At 34.9% G+C, this 20771-nt stretch overlaps 3 protein-coding genes across 3 annotated transcripts; 2 read left to right on the top strand and 1 right to left on the bottom strand.

Annotated features, from left to right (window-relative positions):
• Window positions 1–1644: 1644 nt before the first annotated feature.
• On the bottom strand, window positions 1645–9379 carry LOTGIDRAFT_190615 (hypothetical protein). The gene is made up of 5 exons (XM_009058517.1): window positions 9209–9379; window positions 4925–5160; window positions 4382–4554; window positions 2316–2717; window positions 1645–1908 (listed from the first exon to the last, which is right to left on the bottom strand). Exons 1-5 carry the CDS (start codon window positions 9356–9358, stop codon window positions 1691–1693), a joined length of 1179 nt encoding a protein of 392 aa, XP_009056765.1. The 5' UTR covers window positions 9359–9379; the 3' UTR covers window positions 1645–1690.
• A 309-nt stretch (window positions 9380–9688) lies between these two features.
• On the top strand, window positions 9689–13507 carry LOTGIDRAFT_190610 (hypothetical protein). Its single transcript, XM_009058516.1, has 3 exons — window positions 9689–9764; window positions 10350–11000; window positions 11037–13507. The coding sequence occupies exons 2-3, from the start codon at window positions 10386–10388 to the stop codon at window positions 13056–13058; spliced, it is 2637 nt and encodes an 878-aa protein (XP_009056764.1). The 5' UTR covers window positions 9689–9764; window positions 10350–10385; the 3' UTR covers window positions 13059–13507.
• A 5988-nt stretch (window positions 13508–19495) lies between these two features.
• LOTGIDRAFT_162539 (hypothetical protein) lies at window positions 19496–20702 on the top strand (the record flags this gene model as incomplete). The annotated part of the gene is made up of 3 exons (XM_009058515.1): window positions 19496–19511; window positions 20016–20120; window positions 20425–20702. 3 exons carry the CDS (start codon window positions 19496–19498, stop codon window positions 20700–20702), a joined length of 399 nt encoding a protein of 132 aa, XP_009056763.1.
• Window positions 20703–20771: the final 69 nt, after the last annotated feature.

The following is a 20771-nucleotide window of genomic DNA, read 5'->3' as shown; positions in this document are numbered from 1 at the left end:
GATGGACTTTAAAGTTTCAATAAATCTTCGATCTAATTGTATCATCAACTGATGAAATATTTTTTACCGAAAATCACATGTAAAAGCTATAATATAGTTTGAAAATTGATAAGAATAATCGGATACTGTTATCAGTATAGTAATCACTTATGACATTCTGCTACTTACATAGTACTTTTCCTTTGTAAGTGGAAAGAAATTATCGTCCCCCAACACGCTCAAAACTCCTCCTATTCAATAATTTTGTTATTATGGGGCGTGGCGTAAACGACGATAACCGGAAAGATACGGAATTTTAATGGTAGGTAGGTAGATGACAAGTTAACGTTCGCTTCCAGTGGATGCTGATATCGCAAACTCCGTAACTTCGGGAGAAGGATTGGCTCAAAAGGCCGAGCGACCCGCTGCTAGCTTCGGAAGAGGGAACCCTAGAGCGGGAGTCCGCGAGGTGGCATATTAATTTGCAATTTTAATATGACCTGATCAAATATATAGTCTAGCTCAATTGACCGCGTTAGTATTTACGAGTTACACCCCTTTTCCAGAAAACGTCTCTTCCCGAGAATGTTCTGGAATCGTACTCAATAGAGATTAGATTTCTTCTATTATAATTAAGTTTAGGCAAAATGGATCACAAGCCTGCGCCATTTCTTCAACATCACCTGACTTCTCAAATTCAAGGAATTTCTTGAGTACGAGGCGTTTATCATCAGAATATGATGGGATAAATTCCAAGCCTTTAACTGTAATTTTAAAGTCTTACAAATAGTAAATCTGGTTCACTGGTTGATGAAATGACTGAGTCTTGAAGGCAGGAGTTACGCCCCTTATTTCGTTATTATTTGCGTGTCGACCGTCGGTTTGAAGGCGCCGTTGAAAATTGCACAGAAAATGATAATATTTCTAACGTAAGAGGATAGGTAGGATGGTAAACTTCAGACTAAACCACCTTATAACACAGTGTAAAAATCGGTCGCACCTGGTCACAAGATAAAAGTCAAAAGTAAAATTAATCGTATGCCATGATTGCCAATAAGAAATCTATACCAGTATGTCCACCTTTGAAACTGACGAATTGTATATAATAATATTATTAAAAAGGGAGTATTTGAATTACAAATGTACAAAATTATCCATCCAAACCTCACATGGCAAGCTATAAACACTGATACGGTAACGTGTTACAATTATTGCGAAACTTTCTTGTGAAATAATTGATAAAGCTATATGTTTATATAATGGTTATTCGATACCATCAATGGGATAAGTTCGATAACTATGATTTGAATCCGCCATGGTACACAATGGGGCTACTGTCATTAAAGTGATATGGTCGTATAATTTCCAGACTCCCACCTATCACTGAATTGGTATTTTTAAAATGTACTGTACCCGATGTGATATTCGTGAATAATCTGAATAAGAAAAAGGCCGTTGGGTAAAAAAAAAAAGGGGATTGCCCCCTTGAAAAAATTCTGACAACCAATGTCATTGTTTCAACTACAGACCATACCCCCATTGCCTAATGCAGTGACGCCAGATTTTTTTTAATGATATTATGTTTGTAAAAGGAGTAACACAGTGTCGAACATTTTTCTGAAAAATAAACATCAATTCTTTCAGATGATCTAAATAGCGAAAAATGAAAACAAAACAAATTTCATTTCATGGATAAATCATTGATATATTATCATTGTTGTATCATGCCATTATCAATGGTTTTAAATGAAGAATATGATGATCGACGTCGCATCTGCCCATTCATGTTCATTTTATCTTTCTCCATCTTTTTAGCTGTAAGTTTTTCTTTAATCTCTGAAGGTTTGAATACACCATATTCTGTGACAATGCCACCGGTAATAAGCTCTGCTGGTGTTACATCGAACGCTGGATTCCAGCAATCTATCCCTGAAAAATATAATAGAGAGCTCTTCTTCAACTTTCATGCCATAACATAAATGATGTCGACCTTTTCCGCCGCTCAAAAACTAAGTACAAAAAAACGTTCATCGAAACATCGCCAACTTAAAACTCATCATGCAGAGATCTTACCAAACTAAAATACCATATACGTGTATAACGTTTCACCCAAATCGACAGAAAATTCTACAAAAAAACTACATCTGGGCAATAACTCAATACCGTTCATAAAAATCGTTCAATATCGAACACATTCTGAATGTCTGTACAATCAAATCAGATGAATATTTAAGTTATATCGTGCTTACTGGAAATATTGACCTACTAACCGACGAACGAACGGACACGGACGACGAAAATACGCGTTACATTAAGGCGAATAAAAAATGTATTACCATGGGCTGCAATTCTTTGTCCTTTAATAGAGGTCATCTCAATGTGGGGTCGTTCTTCGATTGCAATTTCTTTCCCAGATTCTTTGCTAGGATCAAATGTTGTTAATGGACATGCAACATAAAATGGTACTTTGAAATGTTTAGCAATTATGGCAATTTGTATGGTTCCAATTTTGTTAGCAGTGTCACCATTAGCTACGACACGATCAGCCCCAACCACCACTGCCGTTATATCGTGGTGAGACATCAATATGGCTGGCATACTATCTAGTATCAGGGTTGCTGGAATGTTCTCGTGGACCAATTCATAAGCGGTGAGTCTGGCACCTTGGTTATAAGGCCGCGTCTCGGTACAATATACATGTTTTATACGGTTCTTCTCGTGTAAAGCTCTGATTACACCTGTAATAGAATTATGTATAACAATTTAGTCAAATTTTTACCCAGAACATAGTATTAAAGATAGCTTGCCAGGCAAGGTAACATACGCCCACTGGCAGCTGTCAGAAATGATTAAACAGTCTTTAGTGACTACAGGGTTGATAGAGTGAAACGTCAAGTCAGACACGATATTTCGGTGAAATATTATCCGATCATCGCGAAAATCGATAGGGATCATCTTCATAATGACATTGACATACAAAATAAAAATCAAAAGAATCTGTAAACAATTATAGCCTGTAGAGTGAGCACGAGTTGCACAATATAGCTAATAGAGTAAAACGTCAGGTCAGACACGATATTTCGGTGAAAAATATCCGATCATCATGAAAATCGATAGATCATCATGAAAATCAATAGGGATCATCTTCATAATGACATAGACATACAAAATAAAAATGAAAAGAATCTGTAAAAAATTGTAGCCTGTAGAGTGAGCACGAGTTGCACAATATAGCTAATAGAGAAAAACGTCAACTCAGACACGATATTTCGGTGAAAAATTATCCGATCATCACGAAAATCAATAGGGATCATCTTCATAATGACATTGACACACAAAATAAAAATCAAAAGAATCTGTAAAAAATTGTAGCCTGTGGAGTGAGCACGAGTTGCACAATATAGCTAATAGAGAAAAACGTCAAGTCAGACACGATATTTCGGTGAAAAATTATTCGATCATCACGAAAATCAATAGGGATCATCTTCATAATGACATTGACACACAAAATAAAAATCAAAAGAATCTGTAAAAAATTGTAGCCTGTGGAGTGAGCACGAGTTGCACAATATAGCTAAAAGAGAAAAACGTCAAGTCAGAAACGATATTTCGGTGAAAAATTATCCGATCATCACGAAAATCAATAGGGATCATCTTCATAACAACATTGACATACAAAATAAAAATCAAAAGAATCCATAAAGAACTGTAGCCTGTGGAGTGAGCACGAGCCAAATGTGAACGGACCGACGGACCGACGGACCGACGGGGTGATTACAATATACGCCCATCTTACGCGTGGGCGTATAAAAAGGATCATCCTAGACCCGGTATCCCCAGATAATTAAAAATATTTGCTCAGTAGACAATATATGGTTATATACTCTGCTGATATCCAAAAACTTTAAAATCTCAAGTTGCACAAGAGACCTTTCAGGTATATACGTTGGGAACCAGCGTCACAAATACATATAACATACTAAATTAAGAAGAAGTCAATAGTCGTTCAAATAAATGTATCATCAGCTCGAATCTACTTGTACATATCGTCTTTAAGATTCATAATCAAGGTTTCGCTACTTTTTCCTACATTATATCGTTGATAAAGTGGTATTCGTCTAGGCTGCCAGAGAACGTTTTGTTCCGGGAACCGGGGATAATGTCACAGATAGCTGAATATAAGATAAGACTTCCGTTACCTAATGATTCTCGTAACCAATTGAACACGGAGTGCAAGTTTCATGCAGGACTTTAATGTGTACGACCATCTTATTTCACGACCAACATTAATGGACTGAAAGGGGGAATAACTACGTTCCATTTAGAAGAGGAAGAATCTTCTACTCGCTGAATTGGAGCTCTTTCAGTTGGTGAAATAAACACCAAGACGACTTTTACTTACCCAATGCTGTACCATATCCAGCAGTGGCCAGAGATCCCGTATTGCAATGGGTTAAGATATTGACATTATCTTTATCTTGACAATGGTTTAGAATATGTTCTGCACCATGCCGTCCTATATCTTTATTTATAGTAACATCATCTTCAAACAAAATCTCTGCTGCTTCTATAGCTCTAAAAAATACCATCAATGTTGGATGATTGGACAGCGATCAGAACAATTTCGGCATGCAAGATTGCAAACGCTATTTCGGATCCTGGGGACTATTAATGTTTTATACCCCTCTTTGCCGATTTTTTACATGCAGTCGGACATGTCCATATACAGCACTCGTAGATTAGGAGAAGGAAACAGTTCACTCACTCAAGAACTTTTCTGTAGAAAAATTACAAAGTCAACAGCATAATTTCAAAACTACAGATTCATAAGGGTTAACCGCTATCGTGTCACAATTTTTTATGGGAAAGATATTTATGTTCTTTGCAGATAGTTTTCAAATTTCGTTTTGAATTTCAGTGAGTTTTAGAGACTGTGACAACTTACAATTCTTTAAATGCATGAACAGATAAATCGCTGTCTGTAGTTAATTCCTGGAGCATTTTTGAGATCCAATCAGACGCCTCTTTCATATTGACTGCAGTGGGTCTGGCAGTAACTAAATAATTCAATTTATCTTTCACATAATCAGCTATTTCTTGATGAGACTGAAATTCCATGTGATATATCTCCACTGCCATACTGAGACATCCTACTATTGCTATTGCCGGAGCACCTCGCACCTACAGAAAATCAAAAGTCAGTGTTTACAATTCCTGAAAACTCTATTGCAGATATGGACGATCCCGATTATTGAGAATAACTGAAAGCATTCAGGTGAAAGACGACAAAACTTGTGGTGTTAAGAGACATATTCGTCACAAAGTTTAGCTAAAGGTTTCTACACCATAGCATTCACCGGTTGCGTATGGTTGCAAATGAGGAAAGTGGTCATGATTTTCTAAAGCAACTCACAACTCAGTTTTCAGGAGAGTTGCGTTCGAAACTTATGACCGCTATTCTTATTCGGAAGTTTACGCAACTGGTGATCTCTATGGTGAGGAGGACTGAACAGAGCTCTGAGCATATGCAATCACATAGGTAAAATAAGGCTCTTTCCTTTCTAAAGCACACACAGTGGAGACTTAGTCAATTTAAGGGACTAGAATCACTAGATAATATCAATTTAATATTTTGAAATTTTGAAGTATAGGCTGCGTTAGTCTAATTTTTCGCATTTTTTTCTATCGAAATATGTCGTATACTTCAAAATCTGTGTATGTCACATATTTCCTAGCCCCCATGGGGCATTCCTTAATTATGCACAAAAATTACTTTAACCTTTTATTCTTTGAAAAAACCAATATCAATACAATAATTCATTAGGAAAACAACAACCATCAAACCAACATTTTATATGAGTGTCAAATATAGAAAATTAAACATTTCTTTGAATAACGACCATCAGCTCGCAAAAGTGTCACTAACCAAAAACATCATCAACATCACGACCAATATGAAACCATCTTTCTAAACTGTTATACAACAATCGCCTTTCTTTAGACGCGGATACAATCTTTTTCACAGATAGAAAGCAATTTCCGGGAAATTTGGCACTGGATTCGTTAGAATGTTTGATGTTTACATTGTCCGAGGATACATCATCACCCTCTTGAGGGAACGTTAAATGTTCATCTGTGATCTTCCATGGAGATGGAGATTTATTTATAAAAGCATCTGGATTTGTTCTGGAATTTGATTTGGGATCTGATGACACTTTGTCCTGAGTTTTTCTCATTCCTTCAATATCGCACCCTTTCTTATTTATACCTTCACCATCCATCACCGAATTTTCAAAATCCGGATCTTTTGATGGGTGTGTGGATTTGTCGCAATTGATGGAATCGTCAGTCATATCAGAAGCTTGCTCCACAGACCCAATCACTTCACTAGCGGGAATATCTGCAGGTATTTCTCTTGTCGAGTCGTCATTTATTATTTCATATATTTCACGCATGGCGTCCCAATCAGATACCATTTCACAACCTTTTCCATTCACCGAGGAATTCTCTATAGAACATGTATCACTCTTATTTTGTTTCGTTTCCACAATAGGGCCATTATTAAGCTTTTTCTCTTGGCTCTTTCGTGGAGAATCGCTAAATTTTACCCCTTTCACAACTTTTCCTCGCGACCTTCGTTTCAATATTTTACGATTGTTTTTGTCCATACGTTCATCCTGTAAATCGGTGTTTTTAGCAAATACTTCTACACGTGCTGAAAGAGGGTCATAAAGCTTTCTTCGTTTATTTGGTCGAAGGGGTGACGTTCTAAGTAAATGGTCGAAACAAGCCATATTTGCTCTCTCAGCCAAATTAAGCCCACATGGTCCTTTGGCATTGGCTTTTACTATTGGAAACACTTTCTTAGGTCGAATACAGGCTATAAAATTTAACAGTTCTGAATATGAACTGTGGTCGGAATATGGTACAATAAAACGATGTGTTGACTTGAAAAATGTTGGTCTCATTTCTCCCATTCCCGTGTAAAGAGCAGAAGGTAATATACCAATTGTTGGTTTCTCTTCATTCCATAATGACAACTGTTGGACACTAACAGTATGGAATGGTGCCACTCGTAATCGACAGTCTGGAACATCATCTTGAAGAACAAAAACATTAGGCATATCCAACAGACTGGCGACCTCCATAATACGACCAGGAACAGCGATCCATTCCTTCAATTCTAAAGCGATATTAACGAGCAACTGCTCTTTCCCGAGGTTTCGCATACCAAACACTATGTTATGTTTGGGAAAGCGTTTTATTAGTGTCAGTATTGACTGAGTGGCTTCTTTTCGTGTTAAAAAATCACATGCTGGACTACAATATGTATTATCTAAATATACTATATCAATTGTTCCTAGGTGTTCAGATAGGGGACTAGAGTTCTTCATTTTGGGACAGAAACGGAAATCGCCAGTGTATAAAATTTTGCCAAAATCTCCTTCAAAGAGAAACATGACGGCACCTGGACAATGATTGGCATTTATTACTGTTACTGTTATATACTGTCCATTTCCAGCATTTATAACATGACTTTCACTCTCTTCTAATATATTTATTAGTGATGAATTTACATGATAACGACTGTCTAAAAGTTTAGCAGTAACAGGGGAACAGTAAATCGGGCGGTTCCAAGAAGAAGTTAACCCTACAATATGGTCACCGTGTAAATGGGTCAAGAAGAACAGTTTTTCGGCGCCACATTCTCGTATTTTCCAGAAATCCACCACGATTGGAGTACCGGGGATAACACCACCATTCATTCTTACAGTTTCTTACAGTATGTCACTGCTCCTTGTTGACTTCATCCCCTGAAATATCAGAAAACAATGGTGTTACACTCGTGTCTTTCAGAATCACAATTTACCAACATTTTTAAAAAAAAATTGGCATATCAACTCCAAAATAACGCCGATTGATAAGATTGTCTTTAATTAAAAATTCCAACTGATCGAAAATCATTATTTGGAAATTATCAGTCCATAATGTGTCATTTTCAAGTTGAATCTTTGCAAGTGAAGCGTATACTTATTTGAAGTAAACAACAGTCTGCAACGTAAAGGAAAAGAGGACCAAAGCTTTGAAAAAAATATAGAATAATCGAGTATGCTTAGAATCGAATTATATAAGCAAATCATTTAGAGGATGTTTTGATCGAAAATCCTTTTTTCTAAGGCCAGTAAACGTGTGGAAGACTTGTTAGTTTGCTATTAAAACATGTGGGGAAAAAACAGATTTATCTTACTGATTAGAATTGCTGAGCAAACTACGGGATGAAATAGGAAATCTTGTTAATTTTTTCAAAGGCGTTGAATATATTAAGGATAAACAAGCGATACTGAACAGATCATCTATAATAAAAGTACTCACTGTTAAAGGGAGATAACAAAAAACAGTGTACGGCAAATCATCATCAACAGTAAAAAAGTTAGTTAGTTATAGAACTACCACGATCAGATAAATTCTATGGCATACTAAAGACATTTTCGTTTGAAATAAGCTGACATATTATTTAGTATTAAAGCTGCAAAGGCCTTTTAATTCGTGCAAAAACGTAGCCTAGTGTAGGCCTAGTATAGGGCAACATTTTTACAGATGTCGGTGGAAATACAAAAAAAATATATTTTTGATATCATGTAAGCTATCGGTGTGGATATCATAGCTTAGCTTAATCTGTAATTCTTAATCAGAATTAATCTGGAAAAACATAAGAGAATTTTCAATTTTAGACTAGCGGTAACATTTGATTATTCACTGATTAGAATTGACATCCAACCACACGTTCTATTTTGAAATTGATATTTTATATCATTTAAGGAGTAAAAATGGTTTGTTACTGTACTAAAGTTACTCTACCCGAAAAAATGGTCTGTGTCCTTAACTGTACGCTCATTTCTAAGAAAAATCAATTTTAATACTGCACCAAATCTATTTTATCTAACAATTCTATTTTTCACTTTTAGTCTCTGGGCCCTCTGGGGGCAAAACGGGCCCTCTGGGGGCAAAACAGACCCTCCGTGCAAAACTTGCTAGTATAGTGGAATATGGAGAATCAAATGCACAGCACGACATGTCTTCAGATCAGTTAAATCCTCCTATATGGCCAACAGCTTCAAATTTACAAGCGACTCGTGACACAGACACAGTCGCTCACATTATTCACTAGCAGACACTGAACAATGACAAAATGACACCGAAGCCAGAGAGAATCGAAGGAGCTCCATACCTTCATTTGCTTGATGGCGTCCCATCCGTCTTCGGTATTTTTTATAGGAATATATTCTGTATGCGTTGGTAATTGCAGTTGATCTAATATGTCAAGGTTTCCACGATCATATCGAATAGCTTTTAAATTTGAGTCCACCGTATTCGACATGATGTTCTAAATAGTCAGTTCGTTCCAATCAAACTTAGGCTTTGCAGCTTTCGTTAATTTATTTGTTACGATTTGCTCTTATCGAATTTTACTTTTAGTGACAAACTAGAACTGTATTTTCGGTGGTTTCAACAAGTTTTAAATCGTATTCTTATTTGAATGGTTCTACCTTAAACGATTTTACTAGGTCGGAATGAATTGTCATAAGTAGTAAATTGGATAAAACGAAGTGGCTTAAATAAACGACCTTGACCTGCAGTGTAAACTAGTCTAGATTGTCCAGCCAGTTTCTTCCATTTACGTTTCTGAAGCAAACTACTTGATAATCGTGTTCTAAACTGGAACACGTGTTGTTGTTGAAGAAATATAATTTGGCATCTCTCGGACTTTGTTTCTCACCTATCAAGTAATTCTTTATATTAATGATATTTCTTGCACGAATCGCGCCTGTCAGATATGTTTTCTACCCTAATATCCCACCTCTGATTCATTTTATATTGAATTTGTCTGTCAATTCAATGACCTTTTACACTATTTTGGCATTATTTCACTCGTATTTCAAGTTTCAGAATGATTTTTTTTCTATTTTTGGATACACACATCTCTTTTCAAAATGACCCTGGAACCTGAAATTGCTCCACCATTGGGACTGTTAAAAAAGTGCACTCTGTTTATCAATCTTTCTAGACTATCACTCTGAATACTGCCATCTGATGGGAGCTTTCTCAAGCAGATGACCATAAGATTAAACCAATAATATTATCAATCAATGTATTGAAATGCACTCTGATTTTCACAGAATAAATATCATCAGGATATATATATCGATTCATTGATTTGGTCTCCTGGTTGTAAAGGTTTGAATATCTGTAAAAAAAAAAAAAAAAAAAGAATGTATTATTTCTATGATAAATAAAAACAGTAGGTGAGTAGGTGCTTTAGATTGCTTTTACTGCATTCACATTAACGTCTTTATTTTCTATCATTTCAGGTCAAAAGATAATGTATAGATTATAAGAAATCTAATATGTCCAGACTTATTGTGAAAAATCTCCCAAAGAGAGTGAAAGAATCCAAATTAAGACAACTTTTTGGCGAACATGGCACACTGACTGACTGTACCTTGAAATATACTAGAGATGGTATCTTTAGAAGATTTGCCTTCATTGGATACAAGTCAGAGGAAGAGGCAAAGAATGCTCAAAAATATTTAGATAAAACTTTCATCAATACTGATCAAATGGAAGTGAACATTGCTACTACTGTGAATGATGGTGAAAAACCCAGAGCTTGGAGTAAATATTCTAAAGACAGTTCTGCCTTCCAGCGTAAAGAGAAGAGTGACCCAGCCAATATCGAGAAAGCTCAGAAAGAATTTGAAGAGAAGAAGAAAAAAGAAAGGGCTGAAAGAGTTCACGATTTGTTGGGTGATTTGAAGGATGATGAAGGCTTCCAAGAATTTCTTAATGTTCATGATAGTTCATCTAAACGACCTATTTGGACAAATGATACTACAGAAGCTGGTGCAAAAGCGTCAAAGAAAAAAAAGAAAAATGAGAAATCTTCAATGAAGGAGAAGCCAGTAGCAGTGGAAGAGACAGATGACATGGAAGAAGAGGAACCAAACAAGAAAGTCAAAAAAGTGAAATTGAAAAAAGAAGAAAATAAACTTTCAGAGACTAAAATTTCTGACATGGATTATTTAAAGGCGAAGATGTCCCAGACTGATGTAAATGAGTCTGGCAGTGAGAGTGAACATGAAGAACAAGACACTACAGCTGTTGAAGAAACAGCACCTCCCTTATCAAATAGTCAGGAGAAAAGATACAGTGTTTTAATGAAAGGAATAAAGGGAGCGTGTGGAGCGAATACCATCATTAAATTCTTTACTCCTTTAAAAGTTGGGAAAATTGATATTGTGAAGAGTGAATTAGGAGTGAATATTGGGGTGGCTTATATTGACTTTTTCACTGAGAAAGATATGGAACAGGCTCAAAAAAGGAGCAAGAACTTTATCAATGGAAAGAAAGTGATTATAAAGAAATTAGGAGAAAAGATGGTGGATGTTGAACCAAAGAAAACTCGTCCATGGGAAGTGAAGAATTTCAAAACTACTGAAGATGAAGAAGGGATTGCTGAAAGTGGTCGATTATTCGTCAGAAATTTAGCATATTCCTGTACAGAAGAAGATGTTGAAGAACTCTTCAAGCCATTTGGTCCTTTGGCTGAGGTGACACTGCAAGTTGACAGATTTTTAAATAAGCCAAAAGGATTTGCTCTGGTAACATTTATGATGCCAGAGCATGCTGTAGCTGCCTATACCAAACTAGATGGTAGTATATTTCAGGGGAGGATGTTACATATTTTACCTGGTAAAGAAAAGAAAGAATATGAAGATGCTGATGGATTGACCTTTAAGAAGAAGAAAGAACTAGAACAGAAAAGACTGGCTAAGAGTTCACACAACTGGAATGCTCTATTTTTAGGAACTAATGCAGTAGCTGATGTGATGGCAGAGAAATATGGTACTAGTAAAGGTGATATTCTGGATGCAGAAGGTAAAGCCAGTCTTGGTGTTAGAATGGCTCTTGGTGAAACTCAAATTGTGTCCGAAACTCGTGATTTTCTTATAGAAAATGGTGTGTGTCTAGACAGTTTTAGTCAAGCTACTGCACCAAGGAGTAAGACAGTCATTCTAGCTAAAAATTTACCTGCAGGCACTTCTTTAGATGAACTTTCAACCTTATTTAGTAAATTTGGAAATCTTGGACGTTTACTTTTACCACCAAGTAGTTTGACTGCTATCATTGAATTTACTCAACCAAATGACGCTCGTTTTGCTTTCACTAAACTAGCTTATTCAAAGTTCAGACATTTACCGTTATATTTGGAATGGGCACCAGTGGAAGTGTTTAAGCCTGTGGTAGCACCTAAAACTGAAGATAGTGGTATTGAATCAGAAACAGCAGCCAGTGGTAGTAAAACTGAAGCAGGAGATGCTGATGCTGACTCTGATAGTGACGAGGAGGAAGATACTACACTCTTTGTGAAGAATTTGAACTTTGAATCTAAAGAAGAAGACCTGAAGTCTCTCTTTGAGAAATGTGGTACTGTGGCAAAAGCTAATATTGCCAAGAAAATGGACGTCAAAAATCCTGGAAAACAGCTTTCCATGGGTTTTGGCTTCATTCAGTACAAACATAAATCTTCTCTAGAAAAAGCACTTAAAGAATTACAAAAATCTGAATTAGACGGACATAAGTTAGAATTGAAGCGTTCAAATAGAGTAACTCAAAAAGACAATGTCAAACAAAGGAAGAAACAAAAGGAAAAGGCAGCTTCAACAAAGATACTTGTGCGAAACATACCTTTTGAAGCAAAGGTTCATGAACTCTCGGAACTGTTCAAAGTATTTGGTGAAATCAAATTTGTTCGCTTGCCAAAGAAACTGAGTGGAACTGGAACCCATAGAGGTTTTGGTTTTGTTGACTTTATGAGCAAAGAGGATGCTAAGCGAGCTTTCAATGCTTTATGTCACAGTACTCATTTATATGGGCGTCGTTTAGTGCTAGAATGGGCAGAAACAGAAGAAAACATTGATGACTTGAGACGGAAAGTGGCTGGACAGTTTCATGATGAACCTGAAAGTAAAAAACTTAAAAAATCTACCTTTATTGAAAACCTTGAAAGAACTGTTTAAAGTGAAATATTTGGTTCTTGTATTATTTGAAATGAGATATTATATAAGGACATTATTTATAAAATTTGACTTAGATTTTCTCCCTTTTTTAACATATGATAGTAACCATTAAAGAGTCCAATTTGGTAACTTTTGCCCTTTGCCTCCGAAAATAATACAACCGTCCCATATCAGCAATCCAGCTAAACCCCAGACGGCGGAATCATGAAAGCTTCGGTTTATTGTTAGATCCGAACGACTTTTCCATATCAGCCCCTCCGACATGCATCGCTGACAGCGGGATATCCGAAGGAGTACATCGACCTATTGTCAGTCTACAAACTGTAATACCGCGGCGGCCCCTTTTTGTCAAGGGCACTTATATGTTTCAGTTATAATCTGGACATGTTCAATTCATTGAACTACAATTATCCAAATCATGAGCTTGAATAAAATCATCGTATTATACTAAAAATGACATCTTATTTTATGGTTGTAAGGGATATAAAATAAATGTATCAAAGTTTATGAGTACAGACCAAGAGGAAGATTGGAGGCTATAAACATAACCTATCATATTGATTGTTTAGCTTGCTTTACTCTCTCCGCCGCTTCTAACATCTTGTTATATTCTGTTACTTCACAATCACAGAACAACTTGTTTCTGCTCTCATTGGACGTATTGAAGTATATTTGGGGGAAATGCGAGTCCATTGTGGTAAATTGAGTATATAATATATACTTGATAATATGCACCAATGGTTAGAATATATGTAAAGAAAAGTATATTAAGAAAGTTTTGTCGAGATGATTAGATCTGTGTTATTGATATCATCTTGTGTTTTATTACATGTTGGACCTTCTAAGGGTAAGACATTTTTAAACGTTACTTTGGGTTACTTTTACATTTATAAAATGTATGAAAATCAATTTTCGCAAATTAAAAATTTCGATGGGTTGGCAAAATTATCAAAACAAAATACAGAATCATGAAAATGCCATTGTAATATTAACTCAATCACTCAATCAAGGGACATAATATTCGTGTTGAGTTGAGACAGCCCAATTAGAGCTACCACTTTTTCATAGACAAACCATAAGAGTTTATCCCTTCAAGAACAAAACTTGATTCGAGAACCATATGCGTCTTTTCAATATCGCCTGAAAATGCAAAAATTTTATCTACAATATCAGAATATTTCATTTTAAAAACATTTCAAATTGATAGTAAGGCTGAGTTTGAAACCATCAATATTCAATAATATAATATAATTCAGGTCTTCATTTATTACAGTCTATTTGCCTGAAGCAAGGATTTAAGGTCAATAGTTTGTTAATTTAAGCCAAAAAAAGAAGAAAATTTGAGAGTATTGATCGAATATATCAAATCTATCGGTCGTGTAATTGAATTTGAACAATTTTATTTGAAACGATAGAAATAAGTATAGTAGAGGAAATGTGATTAGACGACTTTAGTTAGATAAATAGTTCCTCCTCCAGCAATCGACAATATTAGCCACGAATATCTCTCTTTTCGAATTTCCTACATTTTTTTAAAACTGATCCTTTTGGTAAATGTTCTTGTCATGTGGGATAAGAGTATAACTGGTTTAGAAATGTCGGTTTTTCAATTTAAATTTTTTTTTTAATTTAATTTGTGAAGGTAAAAATAAAGCTGTATAGGCTAACTAACAAATAACCTATAATTTCGAATATAGAGCGCACCTCCTTTTCAAGCGCGAGTAAAGTTGAAAAAAAAACACATCGTAATTAACGCAAGATTTATAATATTTAGTGGCAATATCGAGTATTCCACCTCTACCTAACTTTGGTTACATGCTAACTTTGTACCATATTTTGTATTGTATACAAAACAATTGTGTTCAACTAAGGTACGGATGCACAATTGCAATTTTGTGGTAAAATATTCATGCAATCCCCTGTCATGTAATGTGAGTAATGATTAAGATCTGCATGAACCCATCTCCACTTGGTCTTCATCCTATATCTTAACTGTAATGGCCAACTTTCTTGTTTAACGATCTGCGTTTTGATTTGATTGTACACCAGCGAATACAGCCACACAGAAAACATTCAATTTCATGAGTAATTATTTTTGTCAGGGCTCATATTAACAGTGGTCAATATTTCATGCTTATTATAGTTACCTTTGCTAAAATCTAACAAAGCTGTCGGTGGGCGCATGTTACCTTGTATGGTAATCTATCTTATTCTTACAGCAAAATACACCGCTGATGGCTGTGAATGGAAATGGATGAGCTTTAAAGACCATTGTTATTATTTTGGAGCCAAAAGTACGAAATTTTCCGAAGCTGTTTTAGAATGTGAAAACTTGAATTCCTCGTTGGCGAGTATATGGTCCAGCGATGAAAGAGATTTTGTTATTGACAAATTGTGGCAGGTAAAGATAGATAAATTTTGACCTTAACATCACAATGTGTTTTCTTTATAGTACTTCTTTTTTAGTCACGATTTTAATGGAGATTATGGTAATTTTCAGGGACATTAAATCAAACTGAATTACTCGCTTATCATGCACTTTAACAAGTTCAAGTCGACGACTCAATGGAATATATATAATTGATATTCTGTGGATTCCTTTCCATTTCTCTACAAATTTCATTGGTAAATCCGATCACGTATTATAGCGAATTAATGAACAAATTAATGATTTATTTAAGAATTTATGTTGAAAGAATTCCTACATTAAGGAACTAGATTAATTCAATAAATATTGATTATTTGATGATAACGGATATCGAGAGTTGAAAATTACCCACCATTACAACATTGAGATTGCCTATTAACAGTTCACATTGTGTAATTATCATTGAATAAACCAACCAAACAAGTACGCAGAATTTTTAATACAAGTCTTAATATTTTTCTACAAACTGATTCGGCTTATTCGCATTATGATGTATCTAAATTCACCCCAAAATAAGCGCACATCAAATCAGACCGCTGTGATAGTAACATATCATATCGATATGATGTCAATCTCCGATAGCAAACTATCAGCCCACTGTGATAGTAAATCAGTCCTCTTCGATAGTAAAATATCAGTCCAATATTAAATCAAATATCAGTAATAGTTATATATCAACCCGATGTGATATCGTGTCAGTCCTCAGTGATAATTAGATACCAGCTCAATATGATATAAAATCAGTCCTCTGTTTATTATCAAATATCGCCCAATGTGATATTAAATATGTCCTCTGTAATTATCAAAATCCGCCCAATTTGATACCATATCAGTCGTCTTCGATAATCAAATATCAGCCCAATATGAATGAAATTCTTCGGGTGGATTTAATTACAAAAATCATATTTTAGCCCACAGTTGACAGAATAGAATTTGGTTGGATGGGTTTATATGGAACTCCTGAAAATACCTGGAAGTGGACAGACAATTCAAAAGTAGCACTCAATATATCAGGTATTATAACATTTATATTTCATTTATTTGTCTGTCTGTCCATCTGTTATAAGCACGGTAATGAGTTTGAGTGGGTGGTTCCTTTGATAACGGATCTGGTTTTAGGTTTCTTTCCAATTGATGGATTCTGGAAAGTTAGATTTGTTTATTCTGTCACTTGGAAAGATCAATGCTTCTCATGCGGAAACTATCCAACTTAGTTTATATTTTTCATTTCAGTAAGTACATTATGTTTTTCCACAGACTGAGTTAAGAAAGTCTATCAATTAAGTTATGAGACAGTCGTATTGAGCCAGAAAAGATAGCAGTAAAGGTTAATTCACATTTTAACCCCCCAGACCTAGGGCATTGATTTTTTAGAAAGTGTGTCGCAATTGACCAAGTTATTTGTTATATCACCGTTTGTTACGCGCTGTAACTTGATCCTAAACATACCATTGGCGAGGGTGAGGAAACAATAGTTCCCTCTAAAAATTTTCATCCGTTCTAAATTGGTCTTTCTAACATATAAATTTTTCAAATAAGTCGCTGATTAACAAGTATATTTGTTCAATTTCTCAATAAACATACAAAAGCAGACTATTAATTTAAAAACACAAAATCAACAGCATATTACTACACTGGATAACAAAGATTTTAAAGTGCTATCATGTCACAATTTGCTACCTAGTTTCGGATTGTGTATATTGTGATCTTATGTAGCACTGATGTAACTTTTCTAATGTTCCCCCAAATACCGAGAATAATCAACAATGTCAGACTGATTAGCTGTCTGTTAAGTACCATTTACTATTCCATCCTCCAGTACAGATCAATTTTCTCAACATATTTGTATAAGGCTCACACAAACATTGTAGAGGGTTTAAGATAGCTTTATCCTCGAAAATCTTATCGATTTTTCTTCAATTCACCCAGATTTGGACAGAATCTGTCTGAAATATATACAGTTTGGACAGCATTATCCAGTATCAGATGATACCTAAAAATTCAAATTGGCTTGCTTCAGATGATACCTAACAATTCAAATTGGCTTGCTTCAGATGATACCTAACATTTCAAATTGGCTTGCTTCAGATGATATCTAACAATTCAAATTGGCTTGCTTCAGATGATACCTAACAATTCAAATTGGCTTGCTTCAGATGATACCTAACAATTCAAATTGGCTTGCTTCATATGATACCTAACAATTCAAATTGGCTTGCTTCATATGATACCTAACAATTCAAATTGACTTGCTTCAGATGATACCTACTAATTCAAATTGGCTTGCTTCAGATGATACCTAACAATTCAAATTGGCTTGCTTCATATGATACCTAACAATTCAAATTGGCTTGCTTCATATGATACCTAACAATTCAAATTGACTTGCTTCAGATGATACCTACTAATTCAAATTGGCTTGCTTCAGATGATACCTAACAATTCAAATTGGCTTGCTTCATATGATACCTAACAATTCAAATTGACTTGCTTCAGATGATACCTAACAATTCAAATTGGCTTGCTTCATATGATACCTAACAATTCAAATTGACTTGCTTCAGATGATACCTACTAATTCAAATTGGCTTGCTTCAGATGATACCTAACAATTCAAATTGGCTTGCTTCATATGATACCTAATAATTCAAATTGGCTTGCTTCAGATGATACCTAACAATTCAAATTGACTTGCTTCAGATGATACCTAACAATTCAAATTGGCTTGCTTCATATGATACCTAATAATTCAAATTGGCTTGCTTCAGATGATATCTAACAATTCAAATTGGCTTGCTTCAGATGATACCTACTAATTCAAATTGGCTTGCTTCAGATAATACCTAACAATTCAAATTGGCTTGCTTCATATGATACCTAACAATTCAAATTGACTTGCTTCAGATGATACCTACTAATTCAAATTGGCTTGCTTCAGATGATACCTACTAATTCAAATTGGCTTGCTTCAGATGATACCTAACAATTCAAATTGGCTTGCTTCATATGATACCTAACAATTCAAATTGACTTGCTTCAGATGATACCTACTAATTCAAATTGGCTTGCTTCAGATGATACCTAACAATTCAAATTGGCTGGCTTCAGATAATACCTAACAATTCAAATTGGCTTGCTTCAGATGATACCTAACAATTCAAATTGGCTTGCTTCAGATAATACCTAACAATTCAAATTGGCTTGCTTCAGATGATACCTAACAATTCAAATTGGCTTGCTTCATATGATACCTAATAATTCAAATTGGCTTGCTTCATATGATACCTAACAATTCAAATTGGCTTGCTTCAGATGATGCCTAATAATTCAAATTGGCTTGCTTCATATGATACCTAACAATTCAAATTGGCTTGCTTCATATGATATCTAATAATTCAAATTGGCTTGCTTAATATGATACCTAATTCAAATTGGCTTGCTTCAGATGATACCTAATTCAAATTGGCTTGCTTCAGATGATACCTAATTCAAATTGGCTTGCTTCAGATGATACCTAATAATTCAAATTGGCTTGCTTCAGATGACACCTAACAATTCAAATTGGCTTGCTTCAGATGATGTATCAGACGATACACATGGTTCACATTGGGTTGTATCAGATGAATAATTGAAATTGGGTTATGATGTAAGGATATATTAGGTAGTATTTGGCCTATATTGGTCTACATCTTTTTAAGTTTTACTTCGGTTGCACAAGGTTAAGCGATTGCTTCAAATTTGGTTTTACCATAATATGATACCCAAAGATTTTAATCGGGTAGTAATTGGTAATGAATAAACATTAGCATTACGGTGCATCAAATAATTTATTCCAAGTATACACTTCATTCTATATATGTTCGCTTTCTTTCTCTAAACTTTCAACGTTGAAAAAAAAAACATGCATTTAAGTAACAAACCAGTATGAAACGAGAAGAAATATTAGTTGGTTAGATTGTATGAATCTGAGGAGTTGATGCAGTAGACCGAGAAATAATATTACTGAAGAATGGGGGATTTAACTGGTAATTTGAACTGACAAGTCGTGGTTTCCAACCAATACTGTATTGTTTGATGTTTCTATTTTAAATCAGAAGAGTTTTCAACTCGACCTCAAGAGTATAAGAATCGATATTCTCCTCTCATTTCTGGGATTTGAGAATTTTAATCAAAGATTGGTACTTCTTTTCTAAGTCAATATTCAAACCTAAAGATTTCCAGAATTGGCAACTGTTTTTTGTCTAATAAATCCAGCAGGGAATTTAAATGATTGAATCTAAAGTATCTGAATGTTTTCAATGTTATCAATTACCGAAGACTTTATAATCCAATCCGATTTATCAGATAATATTTGCTTTAATCACCATAGTGTGCATTTAAGGGTAGATTTTTTAAACCATGCAATGATGCATGATATCTACATCACACATTTCTTTCTTTTTTTTCTCTCTCTTTTTTGAAAAAGTCTTTACTAAAGTTTTAGCAGTGAATATCACCTATCCCCCAATTACTTTAATTTGTACTTTCAGGAATGCCCCAGAATAAAAAGACAAAGTGTGGAGCAATGAGAGGAAAAGGCAGTTACGCATTTTTAGATTGTATTTCACCAGTTGGAGCTTTCGTCTGTAAACAATGTATCTATTTATCTCAAATTCAAATCTTATTCATTCGATATTACGCATTAAGCATATTGGGATAATGGTAGTATAGTAGCACCGTCTATGTGCTATGGTAACTGCCAGTATCCAGAATCAATGTCTAAACTTTCAGTTTCAACAATCATCTCAATGAGAAACTGTAAGCTTGCTAAACTGAAATAGGCACCAATTTTGTCAATAACCTATACAAAATTGTGATCAACCATCAGGTTTTTTATTCATAACAGTTGGTTGTATGGAGTTTGCAATGAATCATAGCGGTATAATTTTACCTTTTCAGCTACACCAATGTTATATATTGAGAGTAATCTCGTCAACTATACCTATTCTACAGACGACGAGAATCAACATAGAGCCGAATTATTTGAGAGAGTTTGGCCACCACGACTGGCCGGTAGTCCAGATCCCAAATACCATATGGCTACTATAGAAGTGATATCAGAGACTGGATGTGCTTATATTTGTTCCAATCTACCAGGCTGTCGAGGATTTCAATTGACTTGTATAACAAGTTTAATATGTGAGAAATATTACTGCTTATTGATATCTGGAATATAAATATTTATTCTGGTTCGAACGTAAAATCTTGCTAATCATATTTTCATAAAGTATTGTGATAGGTTATTA

This window comes from Lottia gigantea (assembly GCF_000327385.1).
Source record: "Lottia gigantea unplaced genomic scaffold LOTGIsca_34, whole genome shotgun sequence".
Lineage (NCBI taxonomy): Eukaryota > Metazoa > Mollusca > Gastropoda > Lottiidae > Lottia > Lottia gigantea.
This window is presented reverse-complemented; position numbering and strand designations above follow the sequence as displayed.

Excerpts from the sequence above, each read along its gene's own strand:
- LOTGIDRAFT_190610 (XM_009058516.1), top strand. The coding sequence starts at position 10,386 with ATGTCCAGACTTATTGTGAAAAATCTCCCAAAGAGAGTGAAAGAATCC. Across the intron at positions 11,001-11,036 it reads CAAACAAGAAAGTCAAAAAA|ACTAAAATTTCTGACATGGA; the intron begins GTGAAATTGAAA and ends AAACTTTCAGAG.
- LOTGIDRAFT_190615 (XM_009058517.1), bottom strand. The coding sequence starts at position 9,358 with ATGTCGAATACGGTGGACTCAAATTTAAAAGCTATTCGATATGATCGT. Across the intron at positions 4,555-4,924 it reads GTTCATGCATTTAAAGAATT|AGCTATAGAAGCAGCAGAGA; the intron begins GTAAGTTGTCAC and ends GGTATTTTTTAG. Across the intron at positions 2,718-4,381 it reads TGGATATGGTACAGCATTGG|GTGTAATCAGAGCTTTACAC; the intron begins GTAAGTAAAAGT and ends ATTCTATTACAG.